Genomic DNA, 17,557 nt, shown 5'->3' with positions numbered 1-17,557 from the left:
GAAATCCCTTGACATTTTTAAGATTTTTTTGCAGTTTTGATTGTCAACAACCTTCACAAAACAGCCAAACGGAAAACATGTTGTCAAAGTTAGCAAACAGAATCACAATGAAATAAAGACTGGAAGGGGCTCACCAAGGTTATGAAGAGTAATATCTAAGTCATTCCAGGGAGCATGGGGCCACTGGAGAACCGACTACTGTAAAACTACTGTATCTTGGTGGCTATTTTCTCTAATCTGTAGTCTTTAGAATACATATTGTGAACTGTAGAAAATGCAATGATTATTGTGACCACACTGAGGTCTCTCTGTCCCCCACCACTCACAAACATCTCTCACTTTACAGTAGGAATGATGTGTGATAAGATGAGCACTTTTTTTGCTTCTTGGGTGAAGTATGAATATATTTTTTATTATCAGACTAAAGTATCTTTTGGCACATTTTAATCTTTCTCAGAGTGAGTGTCTGGTCAATGGTTGGTCAGTTTAGTTAAATGACCACCTGTTCTGAGATCTGTGCTTCCATCCTTCCTCACAATTAAGAATAACTTCTCTTGTGAAATCCCAATTTTGAGACATTTGAGTAATTTAAAAAAATATATCAAATACAACAAAACAAAAATAATAACTGCATGGGCAGTAATAATTAATTCAAACTTACAGTCTGCAGTCGGCCACACTCAGCCACTACTGCACAACACACCCATAAAAACACTAGTAGACCCCTGGGGGGAAACCTGCCTTCCGACTTCATACTGTGGAGCACAACCCAATCTCAGAAAAGCTGTAATCTTGACAGCTTCATCAGATGTCATGCACATTATGTTTCCCCCAACACACTGATGGACATTTAATGTTCAAGGGAGATGATATGACCACAAAGCAAGCAGCTTTGCAACAGAGTCTTGTATTGCTTTGCTGCAAGCCAGTGGAACATGACAAGGTTTCCCAAATGATTCTTCTGAGGTATATTTTCATTATATTTTATCAGCATGACAGCGTTTCATTGTTTTTATACTCTTCACTCCAAACTGTGGGCAGATATGCTGGTGTCACGGCATCGCGAGAAGGTGTCTGGCAATGATTAATGCTTGACTTAATGTGAAAATATATTATCCACCAGCCACATTGATTAGAGAAACACCTCATTTAAAGTGAATTGCACCACCTTTTTCTTCTTCTTTTACTGTACAGGATCATTCATGTTTTGTGCCTTCACTACTCGAACCACTTCTTATTCTGATCTCACCTGTAGAGTGTGACAGGAGGGTTGGCCTTTGCAGAGCAGTGGAATTTCACAAGGTTGCCCTCCAGAACAGGCTGAGGCTCCACTGAGAGATTGACAAGAGGGAGATCTAAAAAAAAAAAAACATGGACACACAAAGACAACCAATTACAGTGCTGGCAGCCTCCTCAAACATCCTGTAGTGAACTCTATGCAAGAGACAAACACCATGTGTTTGACATTTTCTGCGGCTTAATAAGGCTCGGAAAGAAAACAAAAATACATAGCAGATATTTTGCAGAGGAGACAAAATAGACACCTTACTTTAGAAAAACATGCAACCTCAAAAGAAAACAGACAAACACACTGACATGCAAAACACATTTGCAGTTTTATTCAAGGAGACCTACATTTTCCAAATGTTTTTTTTTTTCTTGTGACCCAAAAGTGATTCGGCAGCCTTTTACATAGCTGAACCACACATAGGTGAATATGCTCTACTTAAAACCACAAGCAAAAAGACGTCTTATTTGGATTATCTTACAACACACTGTGGCAGCATTTAGAGCGGCTGTGACAAGTTATCACAGTTTGTGGCAGCATTTTCTCCCGAATAATAGGCAATTACTCCTGAATAATTTTATGCCCTAGTGTGATCTTCCTGCCACCCACCTAGGAGGTCTAGGCCCAGCTGCTGAATAACACTGCTGTGTATTTCACAGGTGTGGGAGAGAACATGCTATTTTTACTATTCTCATATATTCATTAGCGGCGTTATAAGGAGCGAATCAAAGGCAAACTTGACTTGATAATGAGTTTCAGTAAATGGCAATTTGAAAACAGTGAACAGTCCGTAGTGCAATTCACTGCAATTAAAACAATCAACAACCTCGGTGATACAGTACAATTAAAACAGTTCTTAGAATAACAAGCACACAGATTATGCAAATATAATAAACAACTTAATTTATCCTAATTGGCAAAGGTGGGAATCTTTTTGAAGATACGTGTTAATTTCCATATCAATCCCGTCCCATGTGAAACAAACAGCTATTTACCCCACACACTCAGAGAATGAATTTCAAGTAGGTGAAGCCATTTGTCAAGGTTTCTAAAAAGAGGTTGGTATATAATTCAAATGTAGCAAGGGAAAATGAATGAAACTGACCTACAGCTGACCAGTAAGTGTTTTTCTAATGTTAATGGAGAATCAGGAGGACGGAGTGTTCCCTATTAGAAACAATTATCATCATAAGATAGCTGTCAAAGGAAACCGAACATCGTCCAACACATGGTGCTTCTTGGCAGCACATTTTTATTTCTCATTTTAACTTTTTATGTCTCATGTCATATTTAACGCATACTTGGAAAATCAACCCGGTCTCACGGTTCGTGGCCCGTGTGAAACTAAAAGTAACATTGACTTATATTGTCATGTCAGTTGTTAGTCATGTAACTCATTATGTTTTATTTATAGTTCTGCGGAAAAGCTTGTGCAGAGCTTCTGCAGAGCCGCAGAGATGGATTGCGTAGCTCGCAGAGAGACACAGAGACGCGCCGCGCACCTCCTGGCACCGCAACGCCGCAGAAGCTTGATTGGGCGTCACAGCCGAGAGGTGAGATTTTCAGACAAGTACCTCACATCCGTTACACTTCCGCTACAGCTCTTCCACGATTTATTTTTCCAGGCATGGAGTGTTGGGCCAAACTAATATGGAACTACTGAGTCACGCCTATCAAATAAATCAAAGACCGCCTGAAAAAGGATTTGAAAACTATGGGTCCAAATCAAAAAGAAATGACATGCCGATTTCATGCCGCACAGAACACATAGGCGGACAGCTGCAGGAGTATACATCAGGCATTAGTGTCGTCAGTCACGTCAGAGTCACGTGAGTTGCTAGTCAGTGAAGTTTCCTTAACCTAACTAAGTGGTTGTTTTGCCTAAACCTAACTTTATTTTGAAAGGACACTATGCATGTAACGAGCGTATATTGACACTCCGTTCCTGACACTTCCAAAACTAACGCAAAAGGGATACCCAGTGTGTCGGTCTCCGATGCCCAGGGTTACTAACCAAGCGGCGATATTTGAGTTGGGATTGAAAATGTGTTGGGAAAATAGTCTGTACAATCTGATCTGAAAGGCTGAGTGTGAATCAGGTATTTCTGCCACTCTGGCACCAGAGGCATACTGGTAAGGCATCATGGGCAGCAGATTAGTCACATAGGGAAATAGCTGGTTCTGGGTTTGATGCTGGTGCAGCCATCTGTTTCAAAGGTGTACTGAGTCTATCTGCTCTGTGTTCAATAATACTAATGTACTAACTGGGGACTGTGTTTGGATTTGGATGAATAGCAGTGGTGGGCACGGAGATCCACACAGAATTAAAGAAGCACACAAACACCGCTGTAATGAAGCCAAACAACGCTGTGTATAGTTATGGAGAGTGATTCTGTGTATGTGTGTGTGTGTGTGTGTGTGTGTGGGCATGAAGTGTAGGGAAACTGCTTTTTACCCTGTGGCTGTGCAGATGCTCTGGGCTGGCTCAGCTGCCACAAAGCCCCAGAGAGGGGGGTGGTCCAGGTGCCGTATTCCTCCCTACTCACACACACACACACCGAATTCCCCATCAGGAGACTTATTTCCCTCCTAGACAGTTGCCCCCCTCCCCCCACCAACCATCCCTACCACTTTTAAATCCGTGAGCTCCACCTGTGCCAGTTCTCCCCAGGCCAGTAAAGAAAACAACAACATTGTGAATCCTGGAAGACTGAAGGCCACAGTGAACCACCAAGTCTCTCCAGGTACTGCGAGCAGCCATCTGTGTGTGTGCATCTGTGCATTTGCATGTGTAGGCACATGTTTAAAGGGGAGTATGTGTGCATATGAAAGGGCATGTGGGTGTCATAACAAGACAGAAAACCTAGCCATGCCTTGAGCCCAGTAGGTGTTTTCAGCATCGCGAGCGGCTAATTGCGTGGACAAAAATGTGGGCAGAAGGAACCTCAGGGGCAAAATGACAGATGTGGTAGTGGTGGAGCTGGTAATAAAATCCAGCAAAAAAAGCTGGAGAGTACAGAGAGAAGCAGACATAAGAAGAGAGCGAGGCAGATCTGGAGGTGGTGTCTGTGCTAATAGACACAGTGTATGTGTGAGAGCTAATTGTAGAAGCTAATTCACAAGCTTTTTATACTAAAAGTGTTCCTATACTGTACTTTTCAGTCATGCCAACCCTTTTCTCTAGTCTCTCCGCCAAGAGACTTCTAAGCACACAAATGCTCATTACTGTCAGTTCGGCTTCTAATTAATGCTCTTTTCAAATGTTCGAGGCGGGATAACTGACCCTCCCTTAAAAAAAGACCTCAGTCCCGCTCGGCAAAGGGCTAATGTCATGGTGACTTTACATCTATTTCTGAGTCAGACGAGCAATTTGTTGGATAGTCGTATCTCCCTGAAGAACCACGAGCAAAGACAGCCATGGGAGCAACAGCTGTCACAAGTCTGCCAGCAAAGGCCATGGGTGTGAATCTCTTCTCCGACCTCTGACCCTTCAGATATGACAGACACATACTTAATAAAGAAGTCCACTTGCCGCTTTGATGTATAAATGCATGAGCTGCTGAGCGGGCGCATTTGAGGCATCATGCAACAGCACATCAATATGCAAGATTGTTAATTCCTCCCATTCGTCAAGAGAGTAAGAGCGAGGGATAGGCAGGAGGAGGGATGGATGAATAGAGGGAAACGGGGATAGTAGGACTGATCGGAGCTCCAGTGAAAACAACAGGATGAATGGGGTTATAGTTGGCCGACAGCTTTTGATCGGTTAGTTCAAAGTGGAGACCAGATGGTGTTTTTGGAACAATCTTCCAACTTCTCTGTGTTTCCTGAAGATAGTGCCAACATAAATTGTTTTTTTCCCTTTCTTAAAACTCAATTTCCAATCTCTCTGGGTCACTGCAGACAGCTGTTCTCCAGTAGGACCAACCTCAAACTGCAGGAATGTCGGCTGCCTCTGAAGGATGGGGAAGCTGTTTGTGGGCCATTCACTCATGGCTTAGATAGCCTAAGCAATATGGGCAAACTGTCATATGGCTGTCTGAGTGGAATACTTGAGGGAAGAACAGACTGAGACTGAGAACCTGAGGTCCAGCATATTGATTATGGGATATTCAACCGTGGAACAGCGGAGAATTTACCGATTTAATGAAGGCAGATGTTCTGCTATCTCATGTACAGAAAATCCAGAGCTTTTTATTTCCCCCTTATCCGTACACTCTTTTCCCCTCACTTTCCAAATTCTGTCATCTGCCGTCACATGAATTTGCCATTATCTGCTTGATTAAGCAGGGAGAGCATGTAGCTGCTACCAAAAACAAATCCTCCCCAATTGCACATCTGCATGTTCTTTATTAATTAGTCTCAACAAATGGCATTAATTTCCTCCCACATGGCTCAGCTTGTTTGCAATGCAAACACACGGAGAACCTTGCTCGTCCCCAGCGCATTCATTTCCCACTACGTGTTTGAAAGCGTGCTTCTATGTGGGGCAATGCTCTGCAGATATGCAGCTGGACTAGAAAATATTGGAGGAATATTTTAAGTTGTGTGATGAGCGGGATGGAACTGTGGCATCAGAATCATATTTCACTGCAGTGGTTTTATGCCGTAGGGTAGCGGAGTTTAGTGATTAAAGTCCAAAGGGCATAATGCAAGTTAAATCATGCTGCTGGAGAAAACAGCATCAGGGGGTAGCCACCCCTCTGCTATCAAATAATTACAGTCTGCTAATGGACTGGTACGGACAACTGAAGTCAGCAGTCTATCCAGGGTTCTGAATCACCTCCGTTGGCTCTAAATCCCTCTCATTTTGGCAACATCACCTGTACATACTGTATTTAGATGCTAATTTGTCTAACCCTTGGTCAGATAACTCGGTATGAACTTCTGTGGGAATGAAATTGCTGACGTGGATGTAAATCACAAGCATTAAAGTGATGATGAAAGAAAATACCGTTGTGAAATGCATTGGATTTTAGGCTGGTTTAAGCTGTAGAGCAACGTGCCGGGTTGTGTTTAGATTACTCTCATTTGGATTGCTGTAAGGACGGAGCAGAGAGTAGAAAGGGCACCTCGGCTTAGAGGTGAGCGGAATACGAAATGTTGAGAAGGGCAGACGGACTGAGAAGATTTTAATTACTTTTGTTGCCATTAATATTATCTCACTAATACGGTCAATTCGAAAAGTCTGAGCTCGAAAATAAATGAGACTATTAATTCTAAATATTGGGACTTACACACGAAATACCAGCATTTATTCAGAGGGTTTACGTGCTCGGTATCCTCAGTTTCAGGGAATACACAACCATGTGGGGACATCTAGCTTTTTGCTGTCTTACTGAGAGTTAGATCAGAGCATCAATATCTATTTAATCTCAATCTTCAATACAGAGCTAGCACACAGAATGTCATAGAAAAGACATTAACCTTGTATTCAATAGCTGTCAACTCATAATTTCCTACTTATAATTAAGAATAGGGATATAAATAGGCACTAAACTGGCGAAGCTCACACACAATATTGCTCTCACACGACTGTATGCTTTGAAATCATTTCAAGTGCAATTTTTTAGCAAGGCAAATTGAATTTAGACAAGTGGACCTGAGTGTACTTAGGTGTACTTTCCACTTTTGACTTCATACCCCCCGACCAAAAAGTGGGGTAAAAGCTCTACCCAAAGATCAAAGGGACTTTCAGGCCAGCAAATTATAAAGTAACTCAATGAGATCTTGGAAGGACAGAAGTGGTTGCTCTCTAGCCTCAGTGACTGACTGTATCCGGCCCTCACCAAGGTCCAACTTAGACTAATAGCAGCTGTTCACCAGAGACTGCCATTAATCCCTCCATCTCTGTCAAAGGACTGGTGCACATTGCAGCACCACTAAAACACATGAGTGCACGACATGCAAAGGAACGTGAAGTGGAATTTATTATTTGCTGTAAACGTGGAAACCAATTGTGACTATTTGTAAGTGTGAAAACTTAAAGGTCTCATTGATAAAAAAATTTATGTTGACAAACACAGAGCCTTTAGAAAGGTGCTGAATAAAAGTATGGCTTTTTCTGAAAAAAATATGATTGTGAATTAATCTTTTTAAAAATGTTGAAGGGGCCAACATTTTTTTTTTTATCTCTGTGGAAGATATCTGACGTTGGTATCACGTAGTATCTCTGTGTCGTCAGTTAGTGTGGAAAAAACAGATTAATGGCTGAGATTGACGGTAAGTGTCTGGCAACAACTTGTTGTGAAGTAAATGCAATGGAACGGGGGGAGGGAGAATGCGATATCTTGTAGCTGATCAATGTTATCAACTGCACTTTTAATCATAGAGTTCTGGCAACAATCTCTGTCCAAGATAATGAGAGACATGAGAACAAGCCAATTCAGAAATTTACATTAAAGTAAATTTAGCCTCTAGCTCTTTTAAATGGCATATAAGTGTGATAGCTCTTTATATGTGGATGGCAATTATTCATGTTTAGTCTAAGTATATACATAATTTATATGAACAGAAGAAGGTAGCATATTGTTTTGCTCGGGCTTAGACGATCACATAACATACAGTATGTGTACAACAACAAAACAGGTCAGATGGAAGCTTGAAATGTTGCTTATTACTGTATACTGTAGTGTACCACGAAGTAGCATCCAAACAGACTTCAGTGTGATAGAAGCCACAGAGAAATTTGCAAATGTTTGATGAAATCCAACAGACCAATTTATACCGAACATATTCTCTGTCAGTTCAGGCCTGACTACATGTTTTTTTCTCGAGGCATTTAACACTGCCAACAATTATGAACCAGCGTTGTTAAATCCTGACTTGTGACTGCTTCTTGCTGGAGAATAGAGGGAACACCCAGCACTATTGTAAAAAAGGAGATGGTCAAATGTTAAATTTATTTCACAGGCTGACATGGAGCGCCTGAAGGAACCATTGTCTTGATAGGTAGCCAGGGTGAAGGCTTTCACCTTCTCACAGAGAGCAGTGGGCAGAAGAAATAGTTTTCTGTTTCTCCTGTTCCAAAGAGGTGATACATGCTCTCCTGTCTGGCATTTTTCTATTGCCTGACAATAGAAGAATACATCAGTAGCAGCTGTAGTGTTACCACGGGTTGACAATTAGTTTTGGTGAAATATATTCTGCTGACAGCTATGACACTACAGGGTCAAGGTTTTTGGTGTTTTGGGTAATAGAATTGAGCTGTTTTTCGAAATTGGATATGAAAATATAAAAATTGAGTCCTCTGAGAAAACAAGTTTGCAAGTACAAAAGATTCTTTTCACTCAGGGAAATGGAATATTTGGCTGGTTGAAGATTTGAGGAAAGAATATTTTGTTGTGGGTTTGATTTGTACATGAATGCAGTCGTATTTCTTATCTGTCTGCCCTGTGTCAAGTCAAGTCAAGTCAAGTCAAGTCATGTCAATTTATTATTTGTCCAGAAAGGGCAATTATTTGCATTGAAACACATAACATAGAGACAATACAAGTATATCTTATCTTACATAAAATATACAATATAACATACAGCAGTTAAACATGTGCCCAGGGTGGTTAACACCTATTCATTCTGTGTTGTCTTGTGCAGGTGTACACTCTGTGAGTCTGTGCTGTGTCCAGACTAATCGCTGACTGTGTCCCAATTCAGGCTTTGGTTCCTCCACAGTCTGCATCTCTAGACTAAATATGTCATAACAGGCAGACAAAGCCTGGTCCGATTTTAAATTCTCCAAATGTGTCCAAGAAACACACACACGCTCTCTAAATCTGGAGGACGTTTGAGGACAATTTCCTGGAGATACACTGATTGGATAATCTAAACCATCTGATTTGGTTCAGCCTGACCCTCAGATCCTTTAAGGACTCACCTTCGTTGGCTGCATCCTTCGGAGGATCCGGCCCCTGAATTAGGACGCAGCTTTTGTGCGCTGCCTTCTCTGTATGACAACAGCAGCCTCCCATCAATATTTACCACTTGGTTGTCCTACCACTCTGCCCTCTGCGGAGGAGCAATCTCATAGGCCAGACCTATCCAGAATATGGCGGTCTGGTCTTTCAAGAGAAGGAGGTCAAGTTTCATCTGCTACTCTTCCTCCTGCCGGTGTTCCATCATTTATTCATCCGGCACCTGTTTTTATTGTTACAGAACGACTGCCTCTCACTAGACTTCTTCTTTGCAATGCACGGTGCATTTATAAGTGGTTTCCAGATTCCCGACCTCACAATACTCCGCTCTCACAATGTTATCAGTTAACTCATTTAAACTAAAGCAAAAATAGGCATATATGTGAATATATGTGTGCTTTGTATAAACCTTTACAGCACACAGTTCATAGCTGCACGTGTCTGCAGAACACTTTATAGTTCAGTGTTTTACTCAAGGCGCATATATGGTGTACATATGCACCGTGGCTTATATTTCTGTATCTTTGTTTAATTAACATGCCGTGTTTCAGATGCTGTCGATGAGCCAAGAACCTTGTAATCGAATAAGGCAGCACTGAAATTAAACAAATTGATGCCAAACACGAATGAATCAAAGTTCAATTGCGGCACGTTTCATTTCAGGAGAAGCTTAATTTGAAAGTGGTTCTTAGCACAAAACTCCGGAGGCTCTGCTGAACTGTGCTGAACACTTTACCTGTCAAGTCTGAGGAAGGGGCTGGGGGAGCGAGAAGGAGGGAGGGAAACCAGAGGCTAAGCCTTGTGGGAGACAATTTGAATCTCGACAATTAGTCTCTGCTGTCGCTCAGTTTGATCTCACACTGTGAAAAATGTTGTCGGGAGCTTTAATTGTGTAAAGAGCACATTTTGGAATGCTAATTTGGAATCCGCTGCACTCATTTTTCAGGGTTAAATCATACATTCAGAGGCGAGGATGATGTTATGATGGCGAGCATTTATCACAGACACATCATTATACATGGTGACAAATCAGTTTACATATGGGCAGACTTCCCTCTCTGACTGCATGACAAAAAAATGACGAGGACAAACTGCAAGGGTTGCAAACACTAGCAACTGTTAATCATTTTTACTCCCGCGCCGGAGCTGGCCTGTTCGTGCCGTGCCCGCTCTCGCCATGCTTGCCTCTTGCGGCGCACATAATGAAAAGAATGGAGCCGTCAGTCATATTGCCTCTCTAAATAGCATTTTCTGCTTTATTAGTCATACTTAATGGTGTTGAAGGGGCCGTGAGTGATGCAAAATCCCTTTGTTCAAAGCCCCTCTCTTACTGTGAACGGTTCTTGATCGAAAAAAGATTCCCTGACAATTGAGGCTGAATGTGTTTTACACGCTGGGCTTACTTTGCCTATTTTAGAGGGGAATTGTGCATGCTCTCATCAAAAAGATTGATGGCCAAAGCCAGGAAATAAAAGAGGTGGAGACAGTGTGCTTAGCGCCACAGCAGGCAGGTAGTTGGACCAAAAAAGACAATCCCATTCATTTTAGATGGACAGCTCCTTTGATATTTTATCATAGCGAACAAAAAAAAAAGAAAAGTGATGCATCATCAATCCATCCACCCACCTACATGGTATGAAAGCAAAATGGAAACCAATTATAAATATCCATCAGAGCCTAAAATGAATCCTAGATGTTTACAGTGTTAGTCACGTATGCCTGTCAGACACTTTCACGCCTCTACATGTGAGAAATACCTCAAATATGGAGTAATGCATGTCATACACAGACTTGTTCCCCCTTCATCTGCACTGATCACTAACCAAGGGGGGAAAAAAAACAGTAACTTAAACAAAAAAACTGAAGAGTAAGAGGGAAGGGAGAGACAGTGAAAGCAATAGACGGAGAGGGAGAAGTGGTGTGCTTACGCTGGATGTCAATCGTGACACTGGTCTCCTTGCCGTTGGGGACTGCCTTGTTGGAGGCCTTACAGATGATCTGCTGACCCGTCTCGATGTTGGAAGGCGATAGGTAGAGCGTGCTCACGGTGCTCTCTCTCCTGCCGTCCCGGAGCAAGGTCTGCAAAGAGTGAAGCAAAGCTGAGTAAAGTTGAGGCGCAGACCTCTAAATCTATATGGTTGGATGGTCTAATGGATCGCCATGAATCTTGGATTTTCATAAATCAATGAACAAAATCTCCAACTATTTCAATTTTGGGTGTTACTGCACACCTGATATTTAGAGTCAGGGACATATTGGATTCACCAATAGCTCAAATTTCAGTAGGGATCAGTTTAAATGATATACAAACAGAGATGAGAGAGGTAACACGCAGTTCACCAGATAAGCTTTGATGGAGCAGGTGTAAAACTGGGGGAAAAACAAACAACAAAACAGCAGCAAATTCATGAATAGACACATCTTGTCCCTCGGGGGACCACAGGCAAACCCTCGGAACCCTCTAGCCTGTAGTTTTACTGCAAAGCTGATTGATATGAAAAAATTAAAAAAGTAGAAATATGTTTTTTGAGCCTCTTTTGTGTGTCTGGAGAGCTGCGCTCTAGTGCATGGCTTGTCATACTCCACAAAGGAAATCAATCTTCTTTTCAGCGCTCATCCTCTGAGCCCTACATTGTGGAAGCCATCTGGAATCGGTTGGTAGCGCTCAGTAGCGCTCACTCTCCCCAAAACGCTCTCGGGAGGGCTCCGGGAGTCTATGTTAACCAGCGCGGGGCAGAACAAAGTCACTGACTAGAACAAATTGCGTGGGCAACGGGGCACAGTGTGGTCAACCACAAAGTCAAGATGCATTTCCCTGCCATCTCTTTAAAAGGAGGCTCACTGGTGCCTTGTGTGTTGGAAGAAAAGAAGACCCTGCTATGGGGAAGAACATCAAACATTTTCTTAATATAGAAACAGAGCCGCTACGGTGACCAGAGGGAGCTCACGGTGGGCTTGCTTTACTGCACTGCTACCTTTGGATTAGCTTCACAAATGTATGGATTGCTTCAAGGATATTTCCTTTACTTGGATTCTTGTAGCATACAATACGGCAAGAAAAATAGTCATGTCACATCTCAACGTCTATATGCGACTATACTTTCTGCAAACCGATACTTTTTCAAATGCTATGGCTCTTTACTTATGTACAATATGGTTTAAATATAAACTTAAAGTTCTAGAAAGGCACAAAAGGTAAGTAGAGATGTCATGTCTGAAACGTAGCGCGGTACATTACTGTATATTAAAGTGTTCTCACAGAGTTCAAGAAAGCTAAGCAGCATATATATTTCACCCACCATAATTGCTACCCATAAATCATTAGAGTCAAACTGTGGTTAGTTGTCAATGTACAAACCAGTGGTAATTATCTTCTCATTTCTCTACTTTAATGCAAGGCTTTCTTTTTGATAAAACTGTAATCGAACTATGTGCCCCTCTCTTAAGCACACCACATTGTGAATAATATAATTCAAATGCCATTGAACTTGTAGAATCAGACATCAAGACATTTCAAAAGAAATCTTTTATATCTAAGCACTTTATAGTTCAAGTACTTAAATCCACCTCTTAAGTCACAGTAAAACATCTGTGGTATTGGATTGAGAATAAACAATTTTTTTCTGCTTATAAATAAGCATTTTGTAAGTATGAGGATATTATAGATGCCATCCGTGTTGCCGTGAAGTCCATTTGAATGTGAGGAACCATCTGATGAAATTCATAGTTGTGCGTGAGTCACTTCTAAAGCAGAGCGCATTAGCTGTCAGACGTGGGATATGTCAATGTAATATCCTTTCTGACACAATCAGGATTGTTTCCTTCGTCGCTCTGGACCTGTCTGAAGTCATTAATCTTAAGAAGGGGGTTAGCTGGCTGCTGCATTGAATTCAACACCATGCTACATAACAAATTGATAAATTTTCATATCACCGCCTGGAGCCTATGTGAAGAATAATTTTAACCATGCTGTGAGAGGAATGGAAAAAGTAACAAGATTGAGACGGAAAGGGTTGCTTTTTTTTCCCATGCACATGTATATTTAAAGCTGCAGCAGGTGATTTCTTACCACTAGAAGGTAAAGGAGACAAAGAAACATGCAGCAATAAGCCAAACTATTGCGTATCAAGATGATTAATGCAAACATTGGGAGAAACTGTGCAACAGGGGCATCCCACTGATGGTGCTCTCTTTTTGACAACCTGTTAAATTCAGGTATGATATTTGTTGGCATTTAGTCTTGGTTTGGGCTGTGCTTGTTTACATCACCTCTCTGACATCTACCACATTTTGCATTATGTTGTGGGGGTATACTTATTTCAGTGAATCGGTGTGGCTTTTATTTTGAGGTGGATTGTCTTCTTTCTTACAAAAAAAAGCACCACATCTACCACAACATAACAATAGCTAACCTAGCTCGACCTAAAGATACCAAGCCAAACGTTAATTTAACAAGAAGGTGACCTGCCAGTAGAAGACCAGACAGAGGCTTCAAAAAGCCTATTCATCTGGATTATCTACTAATTACAAAAACGGCTGAACCAAATGGATTATCTACTAAATAAAACTTGATGTGCTGCCAGCCAAGCTAATTCACTGCTAGCCCTAAACCAGCACTGTTTACTTTGAACTTCTATTCTGACATACCTTTTGTAACAGTGCTGTTAGTCCATGAATGGAAGTTTAAAATGTATTTTACCAAATTTACCACAACACAAGTAATCTATGTTTATGTTTTCGGATGTCTAATTTGTACAAATGTAAGGCAGACTTTTTGCAAGATTGTTTACAGATATTTAGTGATCATGAAGTTATACTTTCTGAAATGTATTTCAAAGGCATAGTAAAAACAAAAATTGCCAAACTTTTACTTTGGACTACAACAGAGAGGATGTTGTAACTCAACTCTAATGGTTTTGGAAACCAAACAATAAAACATCTGGGACTTGAGCCAGGAGCGTCGTCAAAAAGCTTTAAACATGTTTAATGGGTTACTGATTATCACATTATGTTTGGTGGCAGCAATTGTGGATTTTGGTGATTTGTTTGCTAGTATTGTGGGTGTCAATCTATGACCAATCATTGAACTAGGCTAATGGTTTACTGTAAAGCACATACACAAATAATAACAAATTTAAATCCACATACATAATAATAAAACATCCTCCACTGCTAATGGAGTGAGTTATGAGTTATCACCATAGACTGTATATAGGAAGTGGACGTAGTCACCATGATGTCCACCAATGGTTTGTGGACTGCCGTTTTGAAGCCACGAGTTCGGCATTTTGGCTGTCGCCATCTTTTTTGCAACCAGAAGTGACACAAGAGGGTGAGCTAAGGGTTAATCTAAGGGACTCTGAATGGAACCATATTTTACTAAATGATCATCATGCTGTATTGAAGAAGACTTGAAACGAGCGATTGAGACCATAGACTCATGTTTACAATGTTTACTGAGGTAATAAATCAAGTGAGAAGTAGGGTCATTTACTCATAGACTTCTATACTATCAGACTTATTTTTGCAACCAGAGGAGTCGCCCCCTGCTGGCTATTAGAGAGAATGCAAGTTTACTATCGCATTGGCTTCATTTTTCAGAATTGGAGGTTGCCCAGCACTGGTAACCACTAGCAACTAGGCTAGCAACCTTACACCATACATTCACCATATACTGTAAGCTCTTGTTACCAATAGTATGTAGATAGGAAAGATAGTACTTAGAGATAGTAAGCAGATTGCATAGTATACTATCAGACTACTCTGCATTAAAATACATGTTTGCTGGAGGTGGCTGTTCCGTCTTCAGTCCAATAAATCACTGTAAGGAAGGTAATTGTCTTGATGAATATTTGCACATGATACAGCTTATTTTTTAATATAAATATGAATTCTGACTGTGTGTTATGGGATGTAGAGGAAAGAAACCTCCCCCAGAGATGCTGAATTTACCAAGTAAGCAATAATAATTCATACATCATTAATATTCTGCTAACCCATCCAACACGCCTTTGATTTGATATCAAATGTATCTCTGGGTTATATTCAGCCATTTGAAATTCTGGACCACATAAGGGTTCTTTTACTGAAACAGCTGATTGCTTTAACATTGTACTATATGTTTTATGCAGAAGTGGAAATACATTTTTTTTTACCATGGTCACTGAGGTTAAATAGGCTTCTTTTGTTTAACTTAACTCACTACTCACCTTAAAAAAGATCATTTCAAAAGTTGTTAAAACCAATTAATTGAAGAGATCAACATTTCAGATCACACATTTTAATTCTAATCCTGAATGAATTAGGTTAATTAGCTTGCCAAAATCATTTCGGATCTTTTCTAAAATTGGTACAATGAATTATATTAATGTTGAAAGTAAAGAGCTCTTTGACTTGATATTCTCCTCCACTGCTGGGGAAACTATACCTGTCTCATAATGAATAAAAGTTCACGTTTAACGCCCACTCAGATTTTAATAGGTTACTTTATTTGTAAGTATTTCCCCATCCTATTACTCAACGGCCGTGGCGATTAAAATGCAATAAGGAGCTCCAATTATATAAAAACACTCCCATGAAGGGAGAGAGGAAAATCATGAAATTGGGAGGCAGAAAAATCTGCTGCTTTGAATATGTGTAGGAAAGACGGTTGGAAAAATAGAAAAGAACTAGGAATGGAAATGGGATAATTATTTTTTCTGCTGAAAATCATATCCATCAATAGTAGCAGCTTCATGTAAACTTTAGCAATTTTACCTGATATTAAACAGCAACACCATTTTACTGCAAAGCTGAGAGGGTACAATAAAAAAAACAGCACTATTCCGCTCTTGCCAGCAAGAACAGCTCATAAAAATGTCATTATTTCTTTTTATTTTTTTAAACCTCCCAACACTGAGATAACTCCCCAGTCTCCTGCTCACCTCTCGGCTTGCCGCCAGAGAATTCAGAAAAAAAATGTGTAGCAGATTGGGGAGGGGAATGCATCAGGTTTTTCAAATGATTTGTTGTACCGTTCCAGTGCAAACGTATCATAGAGCAAGTGTGCACACCTCCAAACCACAGCTCAGACCCAGAGGCTGCATATTGCAAACAGTCCTTTGCTGTTTGCCACAGAGCAGCTCCACTGGAGCAGATGGGACATGAGTGTTTGAGGGAAGAGAGAACATTATTCATTAATTTCCTCTGCCCACATTTTCACAGCTAGTCTTGATATTTGAACCATTCACCCTACTGTGATAAGCTTCTGCCACTTATTTATTTGGAGAGCCCCCTCCATAATACACTAAAGTTCTCTTTTTTGAAAGCTAATGATACGCAACTCAGTGACTCTTATATGGTAAAACCAACTCACATTTTTGCTAAGCGATAGCTTTAATCTTACACTTTCTCTTTAACCACTGGTCCAGTAAATAGTTTTCTAAGAGGCCATAGAGATGAGCTTTTTGAGGCCTTAGTGGGAAATTATCTTTGGGTCAGAACTATCATTAGATGTGACACCATCAGGAAAGCCATTTCTGTGAATCCTCCACCACATCTGCTCACATTAGTCCTCTTGATCTGCGGGATATGAGAAGACCATCAGAGCAGATGATTATGCTTACAAAATGTCCCCCTACTGCTCTTTGGACCCCAAAAAAAGACTCATCTTCCTTTAATCGAACCCATTGCTTTTTAATGGTAGGCAATAGAGATAAGAGGGAAGAGGGACATACTTGGGCTCTGAGCAGATATGTGAGCATCCATCAGCTACCAGCACAGGATGTCCTCATATGTGCCTTCGCTCTGAGAGGAAGTGAAGGCAGGAAACGCATTCTCCGCCCACCATTAGCAAGCGGCACCTCAAGCAATCACTTTATTCAAATCGGCCTGGTGCCGTACCCCAGTCCAATCAATGGCATTTATCTGCTCTTTGAAAAAAGCCGATAATGGGATGAGGCAGCGCAGGGAGCGAGGGAAGGCGGGGGGAGGTGTTAGTGCTCCAAAGTGCCTGGTCTCTTTATGTCCTTTGTTTAAATGGAAATAGAACATGACAGTGTTGATTGCATGATTAGCCTTAAGGGTGAATGCCAGTCAAGAGTCTATGGGGTCAGGTGATCACGTCACCAGGCTTGTGTGGACAGTGGCTATTGTTTGCTATGGCATTAAAAGTGGGAGCATTGTCTGTCAGTGAGAATCATACTTTCCAGGCAGATTCCAGCACGGAAAGTGACATAGTAGATTTTCATAACAGGTTGGGAAGATGAAGAGAGACAAATGCCACTGAAGGAGGAGATCAAAACACCAGAGAGAAACGTGAAGTCACTGATAGTTCTCCGATCTCGCCATCTGCTTGTCTGAGTTGATTTGTATACTGGGA

General features: G+C 41.0%; 1 protein-coding gene across 1 annotated transcript in view; it reads right to left on the bottom strand.

Moving 5' to 3' along the window:
• The window catches only part of kirrel3b (kirre like nephrin family adhesion molecule 3b), a 193,156-nt gene that overhangs the window by 30,687 nt on the left and 144,912 nt on the right, over positions 1-17,557 (bottom strand). Inside the window, exons 8-9 of the mRNA XM_074641549.1 lie at positions 11,127-11,277; positions 1,250-1,355 (exon numbers count right to left, since the gene is read on the bottom strand). Of these exons, the coding sequence (XP_074497650.1) occupies positions 1,250-1,355; positions 11,127-11,277 (257 nt within the window). The remainder of the gene's footprint in view (positions 1-1,249; positions 1,356-11,126; positions 11,278-17,557) is intronic.

This window comes from Sebastes fasciatus, chromosome 7 (assembly GCF_043250625.1).
Source record: "Sebastes fasciatus isolate fSebFas1 chromosome 7, fSebFas1.pri, whole genome shotgun sequence".
Taxonomy (NCBI): Eukaryota; Metazoa; Chordata; class Actinopteri; order Perciformes; family Sebastidae; genus Sebastes; species Sebastes fasciatus.
This window is presented reverse-complemented; position numbering and strand designations above follow the sequence as displayed.